Genomic DNA, 20068 nt, shown 5'->3' on the forward strand with positions numbered 1-20068 from the left:
AAAAGAACCGCACGAGCTTTGACCTCGCGCAAACGTCGCATTTGGCGCTGTTTGAATTCGTATCTGCACTGTGGAACGTTAAATTACCGCGTAGTCTCCAATGACCGTAAGGGACCTTGGAAGCGGCTCCCCTGGAGGTCTATTTGGTGCTGACATATCAATTATCTCCGCGGCGCACCTCCGCTCTGTAAGGCTGCCGCTTCCCCAAACCTCTCATACTCATTACTCCCCTTATCCGACGTGGTAAATTTCGCGCGAGAAATTCGGAATACTCGGAACAGAATGCGGTCGTTTGCGACTTGAGATCAAATGCTCACCATCGAATCTGGGGGTTCGTTTTGATCGGCCGTACCCGCCGGACAGCTGAGGTGTGTAAGGGGTGCTTAACAACCAAAAGAGCTTCCCCGCCAAAGCGTACGATAAACAGTACTCGAATACTTGGGTCGCGTCATTTCAGACGAACGGATGGCATCCTCCCAGTCGTCGCTGGTAGCAAGCCTGCTGCCCGGTATTCTTTCTTCGGCCCTCTCCCCGTCGAGATCATCCATATCCGCGGCTTCTTCTATCCACCAACTTTTTGTCGCGCCATCAAACTCCACCTCAGGGGCTCCTCATGATCATGATGGGAATAACGGGGGAAGCATGCATGAATGGTCATCGCTGATTGGAATTATCACGGCTTTATGCGGCAATGTTTTGATCTCATTGGCTCTCAATATCCAACGCTACGCGCATATTCGGATAGCAAGAGAATGGGAGCAGGGCAAGAATCGCGGCAGGGGATTCACAAACGGAACGCGCGTCGGATTAAGAGGAAGATCCCCGGGCCAATACCGAGACTCTGAGCAGAATGACTTCGAACCTTATCGCGACGACGATGGCGACGACACCGAAAGGAGGAACACTGGTTCAAGCTCGCGGGCCACTAGCACTGGAAGTAAGGATGGCGCAAACGGCAACCGCAAATCCTACCTAAAGTCTCCGTACTGGTGGGTCGGAATCGTGCTCATGGTTGTGGGCGAGATGGGCAATTTCATGGCCTACGGCTTTGCGCCGGCATCGATCGTCTCTCCATTGGGAGTTGTGGCTTTAATATCGAACTGCATTATTGCGCCATGCTTGCTCAAGGAAAAATTCCGCAAGCGCGATCTCTGGGGCGTGATCGTCTCTGTTGCTGGTGCCGTCGTTGTGGTTCTCAGTGCTAAATCGTCCGAAGAACAAATTGGGCCTGGTGAAATTTGGGCGAGCATCACGCGATGGGAGTTCGAGCTCTATCTCGGACTGACCACGTCCTTGATTATCGGCCTGATGTGGGCAAGTCATCAGTATGGATCGCGATCGATTCTGATAGATGTTGGGCTCGTTGCATTGTTTGGTAAGTCTCTAGTAATTTCTAGTCTTGGGGCTCATTTCTTCTCGGTCTCGTTTCTAACCGTATAAAATAGGCGGATACACGGCTCTTTCTACGAAAGGTGTCTCTTCGCTTCTGTCTGGCACATTGTGGCATGTTATTACATTCCCTATCACCTATCTGCTGGTCTTCGTCCTTGTGTCCAGTGCATTGATGCAGATCCGTTACATCAATCGTGCTCTGCAGCGCTTCGATTCCACCCAGGTGATTCCGACGCAGTTTGTTCTCTTCACTCTCGCTGTCATCATTGGAAGTGCGGTCCTTTACCGTGATTTTGAATCGATAACGGCCGAGCGTGCGGCAAAGTTTGTTGGCGGATGTCTGTTGACTTTCCTCGGAGTTTACTTCATCACGAGCGGCAGAGTCCCCGCCGACAATGAGTCGTCATTTTCATCCGAAGACGAGGAGGGGTCCATTGGTTTACTCAATGGCGAACGGTATTATGACAGAATTGATTTGCCCCCGCCTGGCCCTCAACTGCCGAAGACATCAGGCGTTTCTATAGAAGCACAATATGACGCTCCACAGTCCCCAAGGGGGTCCATATTGAGCACTGGTGGAGTTGATGATGATCAGTCTACTCCTAGAGGCCTTATTTCCGCTGCGCCCTCCTCACCTCGTGGATCTTTAACCGATGAATCTCCTCTGTCTGCTCCGTCGTTTGATTACACTTCACCGTTGCGGCCCCCATCTCGCATGTCCAATCCATGGGCAGACATCGAAGATCAGGCTGTCATGACCCCACAGTCTGATATCCGCCCTGTTACTCCTCCTGGACAGGAAGACGAAGCGGCGCAAGCCTCAACAGTCCTTCTGCGGTTCCCTCCTGCGCCCGGTCTTGAAGAAGCAGCGGGGGCCCATGATAACGTCAGCACTGTGCGACGTGCTTCAACCCCCACGCTCTTAGATCAAGCCAGCCAACCTATTCGCAATAACACTCTCCTTGAGACACCATCGCGACACGGTTTGCGCAGCTCTCTCTCCCATCGTTTCTCCCCCGGGCCTCTGCTTCCCACACTTTCCGGGGGCTTCACTGCGGTGGTCGCTGATTCTATCCGGCGTGGCGACGGTAGCCCTATCAAGGACCGGACAAGGCGGAGATTGGGACGTCGACGTCAACTCGACGGCGCTTTTGCAGATCCATCCCTCGAAGGAAATAGTGACGCAGCGCTTTCACATGCAACTGCTCGACTTCAGGCGGCCACTAACCTAGCGGATAGACCCGCGGAGGCTGGCCGTTCGACCCAAGGTCTTGCGACAGAAATAGATACTACACCAACACAACCGACCAACGCTGGTGTGACTCGTCTTCGCAGCTTGAGTGACTCGTGGAGTGGCGGGCTTGCGTGGCTAGGTGGTGCCCTCCGTAAAGCGCAAACCACTAAAACCGCCGATAGTGTTGCTGCCACGGGGGCGCCAACATCAGAGAATGAGACACAGCCCGAGCCAAGTCGCAACACCGGTGATTTTGACGCCGAGACGGAAGCTCGGCGATAATCAACCCAAAGCTCCCTAGCTCCGATGCATATACACCTCCCCCTTTCCTTGATTATTCCCCTTCGTGTTCTTCTTTCGGGTAGATTCCTTTCGGCATATTCTTGTAATTGGCATTGCATTCTGCGGATATATGTTTAATATCTTGTCAATGTATCATTTCTTTTCACCCTGTATACTTCACCCACAAAGGAGGGTTCAGCGTTATTAGCCACCCATCTTATCTTTGGCCTCTTATTCTTTAATTTATCTACGTTGTATATTGCTTACCTGCCACTCATAATTCTTCTTACCAGAGTTCCGGAAGTATCTCACTCCCCGGAGAAAGGGCAACCCTAATAGGTGGAAAAAGCTGAAAGCACGCACCACCGCCCAGGAGGCCCAGGCAGATACCCCAGATGTCTTGATTACCCTTGATTTTGCCCTCCACTTCTCAAGTCGTTTTAGCCGGAAAGCAGGCCTTTCCCCTCAATCCCAGAACGCCATGCCATTGCCGGCGGGGTATTGCTCCGTCTCCTGATAGTGCTAGCTCGGTTCAAACAACGCCAAGCAAGACACTACTGCAGCCGTGGAGGCTAGCTTGATCCCTTTGCTGAAGACGGTTTCATTTCCGATGCACAATGGTAAAACTTACCTCAATTAGTGATCATTAAATCATGCAACGCGACTAGTCTCTAGTTGAATTGCCTGTCTCCGCAGTGCAAGGGTGTTATATGCAAGAGCTTCCCCAATGATTTCCTTTTCTTCCTTCCAATCTCACGATAGCCAGTTGACGACAGTCCTTAACCATTGAATTTAGAAAGGAAGTGGTTGTCTTCCCATCAAAATGGTGGCCAATCTGCTTTCCAATGGACTATTGCTCATGCAGCTCTTTGGTGCCCTAGCTTTGGGGAAACCGAGCGACAGCCCTCTTTACAAGGATGCCAATGCTCCGGTGGAGAAGAGAGTGAAGGACTTGCTGAGCCGGATGACCATCGAGGACAAGAGGTCCCAGTTGATTCAAGGTATGGCTTATCTCAAACCGCCATAGGGAAGTCCTCATTGCTGATGCATTCTTGTACAGGTGATGTTACGAATTGGATGAACCAAACCTCGGGGGAATTCAATTACACCGGCCTGGTCACCAACATGGAGCTGAAGGCAGGCTCGTTCTATGGTATGAACTCCCCTGTTTAGATGTTAGATCCTTTTTTATCAGTTCGCAGAAACAAAAATACTAATGCTTTGCAGTCGGATACCCTGTTTCTTGGGATTGGATCTCCGATAACATCAAGAAAGCCCAGGACTACCTCATCCACAACACCACTCTAGGAATTCCTGCGCTAGTCCAGACTGAGGGTATGTGCTTCAAGAATATAGCCTCGAGGTATATTGTATCCCAAGCTCATGACATGTCATGCACCAGGTATCCACGGGTTTTTGATTGGTAATGCCACCATCTTCAATTCGCCCATTGCGTACGGATGCTCTTGGAACACAGAGGTAAGTGGATATTATACTTGCATGTCATACATACTGCATTTGAGGTCTGACACGGTATTGTGCAGCTTGTCGAAAAAATGGCGGAAATAATCGCACAAGAAGCCAAAGCCCTTGGTGTTAATCAGCTCTTCGCTCCTGTTGTTGATCTCGCTCGTGAACTTCGATTTGGTCGGGTGAGTTTCATCTCCATGCTACTATATTCAGCGTAATGAAGCTAACAACAGAGGCAAAAGGTCGAAGAAGGCTTCTCCGAGGACCCTTTCCTCTCCGGCGAATACGGGTATAGCTACGTTAAGGGAGTACAGGGCAAGAAGGTGTCAGCTATGGTCAAGCACTTTGCGGGCTTTAGCGCCCCCGAGCAAGGCCTCAATACTGGCCCAGTCCACGGTGGTGAAAGAGAATTGCGCACAACGTATGCCAGTCCTAAACCCAGGGACTGAATAGTTGTCTAATCATTGCATAGGTGGCTGCCTCCTTTCAAGCGAGCTATTGTCGATGCCGGTGCTTGGTCCATCATGGCTGCGTACCACTCGTAAGTCCAGCCTAGTCAGCTTTGTCTTATATCCATTCTAACATCCGTTTCTAGATGGGATGGTATTCCAGCCGTCTCTGACTACCACACTCTCACCGAGATTCTGAGAGAAGAATGGGGATATGAGTACTTCGTCATGACCGATGCCGGTGGAAGTGACAGAGTTTGCGCATACTTCAAGCTTTGTGAGAGCGATCCTATTGACATGGAAGCGGTTACCACGCAGCTGCTGAATGCTGGAACCGATGTCGAGATGGGAGGCGGTTCATTGTAAGCTCTGTTGAAATCACACGATACAGCTACAGACACTAACTCCGAACAGCAACTTCCAGAAAATTCCTGAGCTTGTCGAGTCCGGCAAGCTCGATATTGCGGTCGTTGACACTGCTGTCGCTAGGTTGCTTCGGGTCAAGTTTGAAATGGGTCTCTTTGAGAACCCGTACCCTGCTGCACCTAAGAGCGAGTGGCGTAAGCTCATCAACAGCCCTGAGGCTGTGAAACTTGCAAGAGACTTGGATAAAGAGTCTATCGTTCTGCTTGAGAATCACGAAGACATCTTGCCTCTGAAGAAGTCGAGTAACATTGCGGTCATTGGGCCTATGGCTGGCGGTCTCATGAACGTAAGTCTATATCCCTATTTTACTTGTTAAGCTGGATATTAACGACGCTTATAGTACGGCGACTACGTCGTCTACAGGAGTCAGTACCGGGGTGTCACCCCCCTGGAAGGTATCAAGGCTGCAGTTGATGACGATGCCCAGGTCCACTATGCCCAGGGATGCGACCGAGCGAGCAACGACCAGTCAGGCTTTGAGGAGGCAATCGAGGCTGCAAAGAAATCTGACGTGGCTGTCGTGGTTGTTGGAACCTGGTCGCGTGATCAAAAAGAACTTTGGGCAGGACTGAACGCAACGTGAGTAAACTGACCTTGCTTTAAGATATATATCGAGAAGTCTCAATACTAACAGACACAAAGGACTGGCGAGCACGTTGACGCAAACGATTTGTCCCTTGTGGGCGCCCAAGGACCTCTGATCAAGGCCATTGCCGACACCGGCGTGCCAACAATCGTCGTTCTGTCAAGCGGCAAGCCCATCACAGACACCTGGATCTCAAACTCAACAGCTGCCCTCGTGCAACAGTTCTATCCATCCGAGCAGGGCGGAAACGCCCTTGCTGACGTCCTCTTCGGAGACTACAACCCATCCGGAAAGCTGTCCGTCAGTTTCCCCCGCTACGTGGGCAATCTCCCAGTCTTCTATGACTACCTCAACTCCGGACGCTCTATGGGCGACGTAGGTCATGAGTATGAAAACGGGACTCTTGTATTTGGCCACTCGTACGTACTCGGCGACGCCTCGCCGTGGTACCCCTTCGGCTATGGCAAGAGTTATTCCACCTTCAAGTATGGAGATGTCAAGATCGACAAGAGCAAGATCTCTGCATCTGAGAAGACTGTCACTGTCAGCGTTGATGTGACTAATACCCATGCTACTCGTGACGGTACGGAAGTTGTGCAGGCCTATATCCAGGATGATATTGCCACTGTTGTTGTTCCGAATCGTCAGCTCAAGGGATTCAAGAAGGTGGTTATTCCGGCTGGGAAGACCAAGACTGTTAAGATTCCTATCAAGGTTGAGGATATTGGTCTCTGGAATACTCGGATGAAGTATGTTGTTGAGCCTGGTCAGTTCACTGTCCTTGTGGGCAGCAGCTCCGAGGATATTCGTGGTAACGCTACGTTTGTTGTTCAGTGATTGTTGAGACGTTTACGTTGAAGGGAAGTTAGCTCTTAGTATATAGTCCGATATGTGTGTTGTTTGTTGTGTGTCATATCACTGGTTGTATATATCTTGCGTTATATTTGAAAATGAGATTTCTCAGATATCTATTCGCATCCTCTTAAATGTTTTCTATGTATCCCGAGCATATTTTATCTCTCAATGTAGATAACATTGGATACTATATATTCTACACTGATCATCCAATGACCTAGGTAGTTATCAGACAAACTCTGAAGAATTGCGCTAGGCTGATTAGATGAGAAACCGAATGGTTACTGAACTACCGGATCAAAACAAATGATAACCAATTTGATTCAATGCTTCATAAATGGTGTTATGGGGATATCATACCTCATAAAAAAAGGATAGCATTAGAGGACCAAACGCCGTTTCCAACCACCGGATGTTGCCAGACTATGCCGGGTTATCACCTGCAGCACGAGAGCCTGCTTGACCAGTAGAAGGACCTCGACCGGGATCGGGAGAGGCCGAGGGGTCCGACGGCTTGCTAGCACCACTCGCAGGTGGATTGCTCTGACTGTCACCAGAGCGACCCTCCGCTCTTCGAGTTTTGGCACCCTCTTTCAATTTCTCCCAGCGGTCCCGGTAACGCCCAAGGACATTTTTGAGCTTGTCATTCTCGTGAGTGGCAGTTTCAAGTTTCTTCTCACTGCGCTGGATCTGCTCCTCCAGTTCTTTGATCCGCGCGTCAGTATCAGCCGCAGCCGGCGGCGCAGTCAGCGTAGCAACAGGAGAGGTAGTGGCCGTTGAAGGCTGGGCATAATCAGGTGTTCCGCCGCTCTGGCGGTGCATCATTCGGATTGATTGCTGAAGCGCCATCGACGAAGATTGCGCGCTCACCTCCCACATATGCAATCGTGTCGCAAGTGAATCGGTCAAATTCCTCAAGGTCTCGTTCTCCATCTGTATCTCTTCCATTGTCTTGTGTGTCTGCGGAGCAGTGAGCTTATCGGATGCGCCGCGGCGTCCCGCCCATACGCGTGAACCACTGGCACTGTGACGCATTTCAGGAGACGAAGGGGTCTCCCGAGCATCCACAAAGTCATCATCACCATCCTCAATGCTATTTCGGCGTGCCTGCTTGTCAGCTCGGGTGAGGATCCCAGCGTATGACATGGTCCCACCCGTGGTTGGCACTACATAGAATGACTCTGCTGGGTTCCCGGGACCTGCCCCAGAGCCGTCCCGAATCGAGCGCAATGCAGCTCGAGAGAACAGCTTGTTCACGTCAGGCTCACCTGCAGTCATGGACCGATCTAGAACGGCATGATCACGGTCCACTTTCACCTCGGCTGAGGACTTGCGGCTCTGTTCAGCGCGGACTGGATCCGTAGACCCCATTTGAATCCCTGCGAATGCCAAAGGTCCAGACACCTTGGAAACCAGTCCCCCGAAGGCCGAGTAGAAGCGATTGAACGCTTCGTCGGTAATTGCAGGCTTATCTTTCGATCCGCCGGCTTCACCTGCACTAGGAGGTACAGTTTGCTGGGAAACTACCTCAGTACTGGGTGTCGGGGGAGACCATGGTTGTCTGGGTGCAGAAATACGACTTTGTCGACTTTTGGCTGCTCCGTCACGTAGCTTTGTTTCACCGGCTTTAGCCCTCGGTGGCGCCTCGGTCATCTTTGCTGCGACATGTTGCGACGTAAGTGTGGGCGACACCGGCGATCCACGTCGGGGGTGCGATGGGATTCCTCGGGCGGATGCTAAGTTACTAGCAATGGAGGATTTATCCCGACTTGGCAGACGAGCGTTGCCTACCAACCTTGGTGGTAGATGTGCGTCCTGGGTCGTGCCTAGGCTCTTTGTGCCCCCGGTCTCGGCTGTGGTTTGCTGGGTCGCTAATGCTGAGGTGGCAGTAGCAGATGCCGGTTCAGCAGGGGTATTGGTTGGATGTTCATGCTGGAATCGGAGGATTTCGGCGAGCTTCTTGTGGTGAGTTTCGAGCAAACGTAGGGTCCGTAGGGCCTATGACGCGTTAACTCAGAGCCGGGTGGGGGGGTAGATCATCTCCTCAATCGGGACTCACCTCATGGTCGGAGCTGCTCTGTGCAGCGGTTGCAAATTCACCAGCAGCTAGATCATGTTCCTCGCTGGCAGCGACTGGGTTGGCCTTGCGAGTCTCGAGTACTGCGTTCCGGGCATGAGTGTGGGCCTGGCTGGTCAGATTATCCTGAAATTGAGAAATGAGGGGTTGAGGTCTTACCAGGGCCAAAGGAGCTACTTCCATGGCGAAAATAAGTTCACCTGCAGGATTTAAGAGAGTAAAATCAGGTGCATTCCTTTGATGGGATTTATCCGGGGAATGTTGGAGAAGTGACGTTATGCGAGGTGAATGGAGTTGGATTTGACAGTAACACGAGGGATCAGGTACATTGAGGTAAATTGAAGTACACGAGGTAACCCTTGAAAGTAATACTACGAGATCGATATTATAGAACAAATATTGTCTATTCAATCACAACCGAAAGCAGCAAAGTGTCCAGTTACATCCACATTCTACATAGTGGAGAAGCGGAGTGAACTAGATGCTTATAGCTATACTGTCAGGCTACTCTACTACCTTGATGGATGGGGGTTGGATAGGCAGAATATATATGCAGTAGGAATAGTAGAGCAACACCAATAAATTATTGCAAGTAATATCAATCAGAATATCAAAATAAAATCAATTGAACAGAAACAGTTTCAGTCTGAAGCCCCCGTCTTCACTTGGCGGGTGACTAAGTTGAGTTGCGGAGCTCCAGGGGATGTTCGGACAATTCACCACTTTGTCTCTCTTTCGTCACTTTCGTTTCCCCGTCTATGTACGGAAGTTCTCTCGCAAAAAAAGAAGAGAGAGAAAGTCTTCATTACATACACCTCATGACATCTTCTCCCTGATTCTCCCGGTCTGCCCGCACCCTCCCGATACACTTTCCTCTACATTCCAATTATGGACTCTTCGTCTTCAAGCTTGAAAGGTGAAAATAGATCGCGCCGCTCCTGGACAATATCTGCAGAATCAAGTGCAATCGAGAGTAATGGTCGGTCGTCCCAGGATTCCGCTATCGAGAGACCGAAAACCCAGGGCGGAGAAGTAGCAGATCCTAAGGCTGGTCCTAGTGGATTCTCAAAGCTACTCGAAGCGCGTCGGAGGCGGAAAGAGAATAAGAAGAAGACACAGAAACACAACGACGAGCCGGCGGTGCCGGCTGTGGTTTTCGAACACGACCTACACGAAAGTCGGTCCAATGCGTCTCGGGATGGGACCTCCGCAGCCCCGTCGTTGAAGGCAGAGAGCTCTGCGCATGAGGGCGAAGGCAATAGTCTGTTGACCGATGATTCAGAGCCGGACGGGTAAGTTGAGAAACTGGCTCTCTTATTGTCTTGAACTACTTCTAACCCGCTGATCTTTTTTGGTTTTGTTTAGGCCCCCGCCGCTCACCTCACATAACTCCCATACCGGATTCTACACCTCGTCCTCCCCATTGTTCAAGACCAAATCGGTGGATGCTGGAAACACGGAAGGCTCCAATGCTGATGCCGAGTCAGCTGTTAGTGGTCCCAGTGCCACCGGGTCGGATTCAAACCCGAGTGAAAGAATATCCCGACGCGCAACGTCGGGTATGGCATTGGATGTACCCACGGACCCAAATGGCAAGAAACGCAGTCCATCCCCTGGACGACGATTCAAAGGCGCTTTTGGCTCGGACAAGAAAGGTACCAATGACGACGTTGAGGCTTCATCAACTAAGTCTGGAAGCAACAAGAGCGGCCGGGGTCTGTTCGGATCTAGCCGGCGGAGCAGTCTTTCATCGAAACGGGCACAGGCAGCCCCTGATGATGTCCCGCCTCTGCCTGCACCAATTCGGACTGATCTAACGGACAACAAGCCTCGTTCACTTGAAGCGAGCCCCATGCCGAACACCCCACCCAAGACTGCTATTCCTGCGCCAGCGACAACTCTAACTCCTCCAACACCAACTGAGCACCGCCCTCTCAGTGCGCAAATCCTGTCTAACGATGTCACCGATTCGCCCGAGTCTCTACAGTCTGAGAATTCTCCGTCTGCTGGAGTCACCACCGTGAGCCCTTCTGGAAACATGATCTCTCACCGCCGGGTGCGGTCCGCTTCTGCAGCTCATGGCCCAAGCAAGTTGTCCAACTCAATATCTGCACTGACACCTCTTGAAGAAAAGGCCTCCGGGCGAAGAATGCGGCTTCAAACCAGCAAAGCGGCTTCTTCTCTTCTGTGTTTTCAGTTGCGCAAAACGCCGCCACTTCCTTCAGCAACAGCCTCAACGCTCAACAGAGAAATCGCCCACCTTCTCAGCCTGCTCCTGCTGATGCCGATAAGTCCCTCAGTGAATCCACCGCGGAGGCCGAGAAACCATCAGATAATGATAGCAAGATGGCGGAAGGGAGACCGTCTGCTGTAGAGACTCTTGGGCAGGAGATCTGAACTTTAGCCATCTGGACATTGACGCACGACCCGGTGAGTCAATTACGACTGCCGACGGTGTGGTGATTACAAAGCCAGCGAGCTCCGCTGACAAGCGCAAAAACACAGCTGTTGCCCGGAGAGATGAGGAAGCTGCTAAACTTGAAGACAAACGCGCAGCGCGCGCTGTTCAAGTAGCATACGAAAGGCCCTCTGAGGTTTCATTGCCGAACTCTGCAGAAGACGCCCTGGAGTTTCAGTCTACCACCTCACTTCCGAAAGATGGCTTGATTATGGGCGATCAAACTCCCCCCAGTGGTAGTGTCATTGACGGCGACCTGAGCGGGGGCCTCAGACGCACTGGCAGTGTGCGCAGCAGACTCGCCCGGCGTCACCGGGGCTCGTCTGGGGCCACAGCCTCGACAATTGGAGCTATTGGCATCAATGCCGTTGCACTTGGTGTTCCTGGTGCCAATTCCAGTGTACCTCGGTTGACTGGCTTCGCGGTTGCAAGCAAAAAGCGCAATCGGGACTTCCACCAATTATTCCGGAGTGTACCCGAAGATGATTATCTTATCGAAGATTACAGCTGTGCTTTGCAGCGTGAGATTATTCTTGCCGGCCGCATCTATATCTCAGAAGGGCACATCTGTTTCTCCAGTAACATCCTGGGATGGGTCACGACTCTAGTGATCAGCTTCGACGAGGTTGTCGCTATCGAAAAGGAGAGCACGGCTATGGTGTTCCCCAATGCTATTGCCATTCAAACACTCCACGCCCGTCACACTTTCCGCAGTTTACTCAGTCGCGAGTCCACATACGACCTAATGGTCAATATCTGGAAGATCAACCACCCCACCATCAAGAGCTCTGTAAATGGAACCCGTGTGACCCATGGCACCGGTGATAAGACAGAGAAGGTTGGGGAGGAGGAGAGCGAGTCCGAAAGTGATGTGACTGATGAAGATGAAATCTACGATGAGGACGAGGAAGGAGACAATGCTGATAGCTTCTTCGAGGCCGGCGACAGTGCCAACGCCAGTGCAACCTCATTGCCAGTGCGAAAAGGATTAAGCCGCAAGGCTTCAAGCCTATCCGCGAATGCAGCTCTACCGGCGGCGGGCACAAATGTTAATGGCGATAAAAAGAACGGCGACAAAGGCACTTCCAAGGAAGCGCCTGCTGATTTCCCAGGTCCGACTACACATGCACCCACCGAATACGTCGACGCCAATGGACAATATGAGAAAGTCATCAAAGATGAAGTCATTCCGGCCCCGCTCGGCAAGGTCTTCTCTTTGGTTTTCGGCCCAGCGTCCGGCGAGTTTATGACCAAGTTCCTTGCTGAAAACCAGAAATGTGGAGAGCTACAGTTCGAGGGCACAGCCAAGGGCTTGACAATGGAAAGCCCAACCAGGAAGTACTCATACATCAAACCTCTCAACGGCTCCATTGGTCCGAAGCAGACAAAATGTATCAGTACCGAGAACATGGACTTCTTGGACCTTGAAAAGGCGGTTCTTGTCACTTTGAGCACCCAAACACCTGACGTGCCCAGTGGCAACGTTTTTGCTACCATGACCAAGTACCTCTTTACGTGGGCTCCTGGCAACCAAACTCGCTTCCTCATGACCTGTACTATTGAGTGGACAGGCAAGAGTTGGCTTAAAGGTCCTATTGAGAAAGGTGCGATTGATGGGCAAACGACCTTTGGTAATGAGCTTGTCAAAGCGCTGCAGGTTGGAGTTGTTCCCCGTGGGCGTGCCAATGGCGCTGGACGGGGCAAAGGAAAGCGCAAGAAGGGCGACAGCGGACGGCGGGAGTCGACTGCAGTTGCTTCATTGAAGGTTGCTGTGGATTCCAACGCCTCAAAGCAAGAATCATGGGGACTATTCGAACCGATCCGCCCCCTCCTGGAGCCCTTCACTAGCATTCTCAGTCCGCTATGGAATAGCAACTTCGCTATTTTAATTATCGGGATCTTGTTCTACATGGCCTTCTTGCGATCCCCGTCGCCATCGTCTATGGTTTCGCCTGAAGTCGGATGTCCCGGTCACAGCTTGCCCCAGAGACTGGCTGCATACGAGGAGATGTGGCGACGTGAAGAAACTGAGCTCTGGAACTGGCTAGAAGACCGTGTTGGTATGGACGGAATGGTCTTCCCCAACGTTTACCGATCGCCCGAGCCACACCCAAGTCGCAGGTCGTCTGGAGCCAGTACGAGTGATGAGCGTGAGCTTGCTGCACGGCTCCGGGAAGAGAAGATCTCTGACCGTGAGATGGACCATGCCCTCCGTACCACACGCCAACGTCTCGACGTCCTTGAGGAGATGATGGGCAAACGCAGAGCCCAATGGGAAGTTGAAGACCTAGTCAAGTCCGAATTGTAATGGACATCAATGGTCGTGCCGCCCCTTGCACATAAGACCAACCACACTTTCTCCCTACTCTCCTTTCTAACCCTGTCTCTTCCTAGAGAAGAGCCCAACTTTCCTTTCGACACCACAAAATCTATTTCCTTGTCTTTACAACTTGTTTTATTCTTACCCATTTGTCAAGGTGTTATCCCGGAGTTATGGGAACAAGCAGAGCTGTTCCCTTGCTGTTGATATCCGCCCTCCTTACATTCATTCTGAAAAGTCTACAGTCGTTATCTCAACTCTCCCTCCTATGTCCTTCGACACATGGACGGGTTTTCCTTGCATGTACATGAGCGCCAACTATCTTGTCTCTACACCGGTCTACTAGCTACTGGCTTTGCTTTTTCTTACCTTCTTGCTTATTGTTCATCTGAGCGTGCTGGCTACTTCTTTTCTTTGTCCCATTTGCTTCTGTGTGAATATCCCGAGCTATTGCTATGTGATTTACATATTGAATTTAGGCTATGCCTGGCAGCCTCTTCTTGCATTCGTAATTCCTGACGAGTAAAACACTATTTTGGTGCTTGAGAGGGAAGACCTCTGGTGTATGAGCCTATAAGAAGCTATTCTTCCGTCTATATTGTACAACAAAAAGACAGAAAAGGTCATTGTATCATGTTTCTAATAATAGACCAGACGAGAAGTGGGGAATAGGCCGGTACCATTTCAAGTTGCAAAGGATATGAAAGTGAGGACAAAGTCAGGTCGGAATCAGTCAAAGGCCAGTAAATAAGCCCAGTACTTGGCTACTCACCTGCCTTGATTTGTACCTTCCCAAGTCAACCTGGGAAGTCCATCGTCCCATTATCTCCTCTTCATCTCCTCTTCATCTCCTCTTCATCTCCTCTTTATCATCTCCATCGTCCATGTACATTCATGGATACCCTTCGTTATACCCTCTACTTATCAAATGAAGATGGCCATCCCTTCTCTTCATTTTTGCTCTCCATGTAAGTCCCAGATGTCTCACCCACCTCGGGCTCAGAAGACTCACTAATAAACTCCATTTCAGTCTTCCAGACTCGTATCTCAATCCTGATATACAAGAACCCAGCCGCCAAAAAACTATGCAGCTGGAACCTGGCCGTCCTGGCGAACCTTCTCCAGGAATGAGCATCGAGGAGATCAGCTTGAAAACAGTTGACCTCCAGACCTGCCCCGGAGGTCCCGTTCGCCACGACGACAAGGATACGCGCATTACAGTTGCGAGCTATGTTGCTGACCTGGAGATGGCGCTACATGCTCATGGCACCTACGTGGAAGTCTCCATTGAAGCCCCATTCTCGAGCCTGTCTACAAGAATGGAGGTTGTTGGGACAAGTGCCAGCAGAAAGCTGGTCCTCCTGCAGAATCTTCTCCAGGACATGGTGAGGAGGTCTGCTTGCCAGCAGATATGATCTCCCTCGTCCAAATCTGGCACTTATGTGCCGTCTCCAATGAAATCCCCGCCGGTAGGAGACTCAAATACGACTCAAAGTCGAGGCAGAACTTGCTGAAGATACTATTCCCTGCTATACCTTGCTCATATTTTTTACCTCAATCTCTCTGTTGGAGTGATGGTGTACTAGGCCTATAGTTGACATCTAGCTGATAGCAAGAGTTCCGTGCTGGGGTAATCAGGGGTGGGGTGCCCGTCCCCGTGGCCATAACGTCCGTGGTGGCTCGTTCCGCATCCGTGACGCCCGTGGCTCCCGTGGAAGGGGAGGACATGGTGGTTGGTCGTGCTGCTCGAGATGGCCGTGACCGTGGGTACGGCCGTGGTGCTTTCCACGGGGCCCGGAGCGAACCCTCTGGGCCGAGAGGGGGGACGACTAGAAGGCCAGGGGGGCATTTCCGGGAGAGGTCGATGACCTGCAAGGCCGTCTCCAACAGGCTATAGGCCATGCCTTTGGAACAGCAGCTCGATCGACATCTACTTCGGGGATTTCAAGTGCTCAGGAGTTACATAGTCCATGGAACGCCTGGGTCCTACAGTTTACAGTTCCCGGACAATCGAGTCGAGAACCGGGCAATACCAGCCTAATACTCACCATTTTCACGTCCCTCCTTGGCAGTATCCGACGAACGCACTAGGATTGGTGAATCAAGGTGTCTACTGCACTTTCCCATTTCATTTTCTCTCCGAGGACGTTCTCATTCAACCATTGCGCGGATCAAAACAGAGTACGACAGCGCCGAAGACAAGGAGCAGGCGGAGCACCCAGCATTGCAGAATTGATCAATATCATCCACGTAATCACCACATAAATCTGTATCTCGCTTCCTCAACCACTCAAGATATCGATCTCTAATTCACTGTTTATCTGTATCCTGAGCGTATGCGGGTGCCTCACGTATACTTAGGTAAATGACAACTTGCGATTAACAATTAATATTAAAAACACCTATAGTAGATTCTATATACAAGAACTAGCGCGAGGAATTAACCGAAAAAGCTCACCTCGCGTTCAAGATAATATAGATGCACTATATATGACCCTCTTAGATGGTGTTCTTCTGCTACACATTGTCGATCCCGTCAAATACTATGCACAGAATGCCGACCTACGTCGTCTTAGGGACCAACCTGAACACCCTGCGGATTGTGGAAGGTGTCCTTTGGATCTAAGTCTCCCTTGAGCTCTTCCAACCTTGGAAGGTTGCTACGCCAGTACGCACGCTGGGCATCGGGCATTTTAGGATCTGGACATCCGAGATATGCGTGTCCCGCACTCTCTGGCACTGCCTGAGCCAAAACATCGTAAAGGCCATTGGTGAAATCATACGTAGTCTGCGAGATCGGACCAAGTGGGTTGACTACGAACACTTGGAACCAGAAAAGCACATCGCGGTGGCCATATGCTGTGGCATCTTCAGACACGGAGTTGATAGCACCACCCTCCAAGCTGAGTGTGACAAACCAGGCCAAAGTGCCGGCGTTAGTTTTGTGGATGTAATTGAAGAAGTCGTCGATAGCTGAATCAGGAATCAGCGTGTCGGGGGTGAATCCGAGGGACTTGGCGTAGAACCAGGTCGGGGTGTCTCCGACCACCTTAAGAATCGTATCTTCCAATCCATGACCGATCATCCCCAGCCAATCCGTCAGGACTAGCACAGTACCCGGCTCGCTGGTGGGGAATCTCTTCTCCAGGTCGAGCTCATCGTACTCCTCTTTTGACCCGAAGAAAATGCCCTCGAGAATGATCTGGCCGTTGAAGATGACCAAGTTCGAGTAAAACTTCCAGGAGAGGTTCTCCTGCGCTATAAATGCCTGCCAGTCCTTGACAAGCTTCGCCTTCTGCGCAGGAGTCCCCAGATTGAACGTGAATGAATATTGAACGGCTAGGCCAGGCGCCTCCTGCGTGCGCACCTTGAACTCCGTGACGATTCCAAAGCTGGCAGCAGCACCTTTGACGGCGAATAGAATATCCTGGTTCTGTGTATTCGACGCCCGCACAATACTCGAGTTCGCCAACACCACCTCGACTTCCTCAATATGGTCAAGCGCTAGACCCCACTGGCGCGCCGTCGGGCCCAATCCGCCCACCGTCAGGTGGCCGCCTGTCCGGATAGTCGGGCAAATACCGTGTGCCATTGCTCTGCCGCCTGCATTATAAAGCTCGGTGTCGAGATTGCCCGTAGGTTGTTCCGGGGCCGATGGTCGCGACGAAGGTCGACTCGTCCATGGAGAATTGCGAGAAGTGCTTCATATCGACCACGATGGCACCATTTTGTCCTCCGAGGCCTAGAGCCAAGTACGAGTTAGTCGACTGCTTGCGCCGGCAGCTGAACTACTATTATCACTAAACCCATACCGTAGTTGCCAAAGCTATGTCCTCCACTGCGCGCCTGCACCTTGTAGTCATAGTCAGAGGCGCATTTAACTACAGCAGCGATTTCCTCCGCTGACTGAGGGTACGTGACTGCCGCCGGGGTGACGGGGATATTCAAGTTGTACGGGTCGACTGCGGTAGTCTGGTAAAGAAGCGCATCTTGGAATGTGACATGAGCGGGGCCGACGGCGGACACTAGACAGTCACGTCCAGCGGCAATGCTGGTGGTATTGCCCATAGCGAAAAGCCCGAACCAAGGATGTGGTTTACGAAAAAAAAGGGACAGGCTCACACGAACACCTGGGCGATCCCCCTTCTATGTATACTGTGGGGGTAAATAGGGGCTATTGATCACTAGTTCATCACAGAACCCACTAAGGTTCCTGTTTAGGGTTAAGGGGGCCTGGGCAAATTCCAGTCTGACATTTGCAGCACGCGTACGGAGTAGGCTTTAACGCGGTAGTAATTATATAGTAGCTACTATACCTACCTACATACATATGTCGGTAGTAAACTTCCGCCAAAGATAAAAGCTCTGACTAGAAAAATGAAAAACCAAAGCAGATTGTGAACAGATCGAGATAATTAGGGCTTAATAAGAATGTGATGGACCACCAGGGGCGTAAACTTTATCCAAGCGGAGCTGGAACGCGTCGCGTTCGCCGAATCCTCAACACTCCGGCAATTCGCACCAGTCGGAGTACACGGAATAGACACAGTGACAGCACATGTCCTCACGCAGACGAACCTGCATGGCTCTCAAGCCGTCCTTCAGGCGAATGCAGAAGTATCTGTTCTGTTACAAGTGCCTCCTCCAAACTAGGCTTTTTTTTGCTCTAGCTTCTCGCGATTGATATGCACGCGCGACTCCTATAGGTGTTGATAGCCTGTGAAGGATCTTATCATTACCTAGTAGGCAGCTGATGTTCCTTGGTTCAGCATTACTTATCTCAATATAGCCCTAACTCGTCTCTGTGGGCTATCTCAGAATGGTACGAAGGGAGTCGTTAGTAATTACAAACAGTGGTGAAAAAACAAAGTATAGATTTCAATAGACTTTAATTAAGATGCACTTGTGTCTTTCAACATTTTCTACCAAGCAGAGCACATAAGTAAGAGGTATAAAATATGTCCACTTAACCCCTACCAATTTGCTCCATGATTTATTTAATCACTCAACACCACCCTCCTTTGTAGGAGCTGTCAGACTTATTCGCTTCAGCGAACAGTTCTCGTCGTCTGCGTTCTCTGGCAGATTTCCTTGATGCTCGTCTCATCGAGCACGTCGTTGAGGACTGTTAACTTCATGTGGGCGTTGGTTGTAGTTGAAAATGTGAAGCCGAGCTGCTTCTCCAGTACTACGCAAATCAAGGGGTCAAGACAAGGGTCTAGACAGGGACCGACTCATCTTCCTCCGCTCTGTCGCAGTTATCCGTGCTTGGGACTTTTAGGCTCCCAGCTGAATCTTCGTTATCGTCTCCAGATTGATTATCATTCTTTTCTCGGGGTTGGTCTTCGGCCCGGCTTTCGTTTTCGTTTCTGGCTTTGGCTTTGGCTTTGGCTTTGGCTTTGTCTCCGTTTTAGCTTTCGGATCTGGCTTGCTCTTCGTCTTTGTATCTGACTTGTTGTTTGCCTCTGGCTTTGGCTTAGTCTTCACTTCTTGCCTTGCGTTGGTCTTCGCCACCCGTCTAGTTATGATCTTTGGCGGTCTTGGCCTTGGCTTCGCGTCCGGTTTTGCTTTGCTCTTCGTCTCTGATTTGGTCTTCGCCTCTTGCGTTGACTTGGGCTTTGCATCTGATGCTAGCTTAGGCTTTGAGTCCAGTTTTGCTTGACTCTTCGTCCCTGACTTGCTCTTCGCCTTCGTGTCCGACTTGTTCTTTGCCTCCGGCTTGGGCTTGGTATTTGTCTCGAATTTTGGCTTGATCGTCACGAACGTTATTGTAGGCCCAACCGATTTCGCTTTCTGTTCTTTCTCAACCATCCTGATATTTGATGTCTCGTTATAGTCGGATTGATTGAGTCAAAAATATTTGGGTGCAAGCGTCCTTCTAGAATCTCATTCGCGTCTTTGTCAGCGTAGTTGGGCACCTGAGCATTAGCGTCATTATCAGCCTCAGCCTCGTATTCGTCTGCATTGGACTTAGCGTCAGCAGTACATCACCTCACCAGCATCCGCCCTGCCTGCACCTTCCTCGCTAGCGTCACCTTCCTTGTCAGTATGGCTGATTGTTTGCCGTTGCTGGGGCGTGAAAAACAGATGTGGCCCACAAATTCGGATCCCCCGCCATGCAAGCCACCATGACCGATTCAATAATTGGGCCGCAGTGCATACTCGAGGATAACGGGTTTATTATTTTATCTCATTCTGACTGTTTTCTTTTTGCCTTGGTGCCTTAATATGTCTTCCCTGTATTGTGGCAGACGGAATGCCACTAGTGTGTTGGACGAAACAAAAGGGAGATATATACATATATGTAATCAGAAAGGACACAGACTCCACCGTCTACTGCGGTAGCTTAAGGCAAATATCCCGCTACAGAATAACGCAAATAATGTAGTATGTGCCGTACTTCAGAGATATTTGACTAAATCGTAATCTGCAAGTCATCGATATTAAATCAGCCAATCTTTCAAATGCGCATTACATAGAAGCAAGGCAATTGCAAGCTTAGAGTTTCTACTTTTGCAG

General features: G+C 50.7%; 7 protein-coding genes across 7 annotated transcripts; 4 read left to right on the plus strand and 3 right to left on the minus strand.

Annotated features, from left to right (window-relative positions):
* Positions 1-465: 465 nt before the first annotated feature.
* N7519_007310 (DUF803 domain membrane protein) lies at positions 466-2908 on the plus strand (the record flags this gene model as incomplete). The annotated part of the gene is made up of 2 exons (XM_057294086.1): positions 466-1375; positions 1446-2908. 2 exons carry the CDS (start codon positions 466-468, stop codon positions 2906-2908), a joined length of 2373 nt encoding a protein of 790 aa, XP_057148897.1.
* Positions 2909-3731: 823 nt separating this feature from the next.
* N7519_007311 (uncharacterized protein) lies at positions 3732-6676 on the plus strand (the record flags this gene model as incomplete). The annotated part of the gene is made up of 11 exons (XM_057294087.1): positions 3732-3909; positions 3969-4061; positions 4136-4243; positions 4311-4387; positions 4453-4560; positions 4612-4799; positions 4851-4919; positions 4974-5189; positions 5242-5539; positions 5594-5832; positions 5896-6676. 11 exons carry the CDS (start codon positions 3732-3734, stop codon positions 6674-6676), a joined length of 2355 nt encoding a protein of 784 aa, XP_057148898.1.
* Positions 6677-7117: 441 nt separating this feature from the next.
* On the minus strand, positions 7118-8954 carry N7519_007312 (uncharacterized protein; the record flags this gene model as incomplete). Its single annotated transcript, XM_057294088.1, has 3 exons — positions 7118-8692; positions 8754-8879; positions 8931-8954. The coding sequence occupies 3 exons, from the start codon at positions 8952-8954 to the stop codon at positions 7118-7120; spliced, it is 1725 nt and encodes a 574-aa protein (XP_057148899.1).
* A 705-nt stretch (positions 8955-9659) lies between these two features.
* N7519_007313 (GRAM and VASt domain-containing protein) lies at positions 9660-13537 on the plus strand (the record flags this gene model as incomplete). The annotated part of the gene is made up of 4 exons (XM_057294089.1): positions 9660-10063; positions 10137-10832; positions 10901-11134; positions 11176-13537. The coding sequence occupies 4 exons, from the start codon at positions 9660-9662 to the stop codon at positions 13535-13537; spliced, it is 3696 nt and encodes a 1231-aa protein (XP_057148900.1).
* Positions 13538-14634: 1097 nt separating this feature from the next.
* Positions 14635-14964, plus strand: N7519_007314 (uncharacterized protein; the record flags this gene model as incomplete). The annotated part of the gene is made up of 1 exon (XM_057294090.1): positions 14635-14964. One exon carries the CDS (start codon positions 14635-14637, stop codon positions 14962-14964), a length of 330 nt encoding a protein of 109 aa, XP_057148901.1.
* Positions 14965-16121: 1157 nt separating this feature from the next.
* N7519_007315 (FAD-binding oxidoreductase) lies at positions 16122-17617 on the minus strand (the record flags this gene model as incomplete). Its single annotated transcript, XM_057294091.1, has 3 exons — positions 16122-17165; positions 17215-17291; positions 17362-17617. 3 exons carry the CDS (start codon positions 17615-17617, stop codon positions 16122-16124), a joined length of 1377 nt encoding a protein of 458 aa, XP_057148902.1.
* Positions 17618-18826: 1209 nt separating this feature from the next.
* On the minus strand, positions 18827-19360 carry N7519_007316 (uncharacterized protein; the record flags this gene model as incomplete). Its single annotated transcript, XM_057294092.1, has 1 exon — positions 18827-19360. One exon carries the CDS (start codon positions 19358-19360, stop codon positions 18827-18829), a length of 534 nt encoding a protein of 177 aa, XP_057148903.1.
* Between the last annotated feature and the right edge of the window lie 708 nt (positions 19361-20068).

Source organism: Penicillium mononematosum (genome assembly GCF_028829835.1).
Source record: "Penicillium mononematosum strain IBT 11891 chromosome Unknown utg000003l:1.0-8172316.0:1.0-8177699.0, whole genome shotgun sequence".
NCBI lineage: Eukaryota > Fungi > Ascomycota > Eurotiomycetes > Eurotiales > Aspergillaceae > Penicillium > Penicillium mononematosum.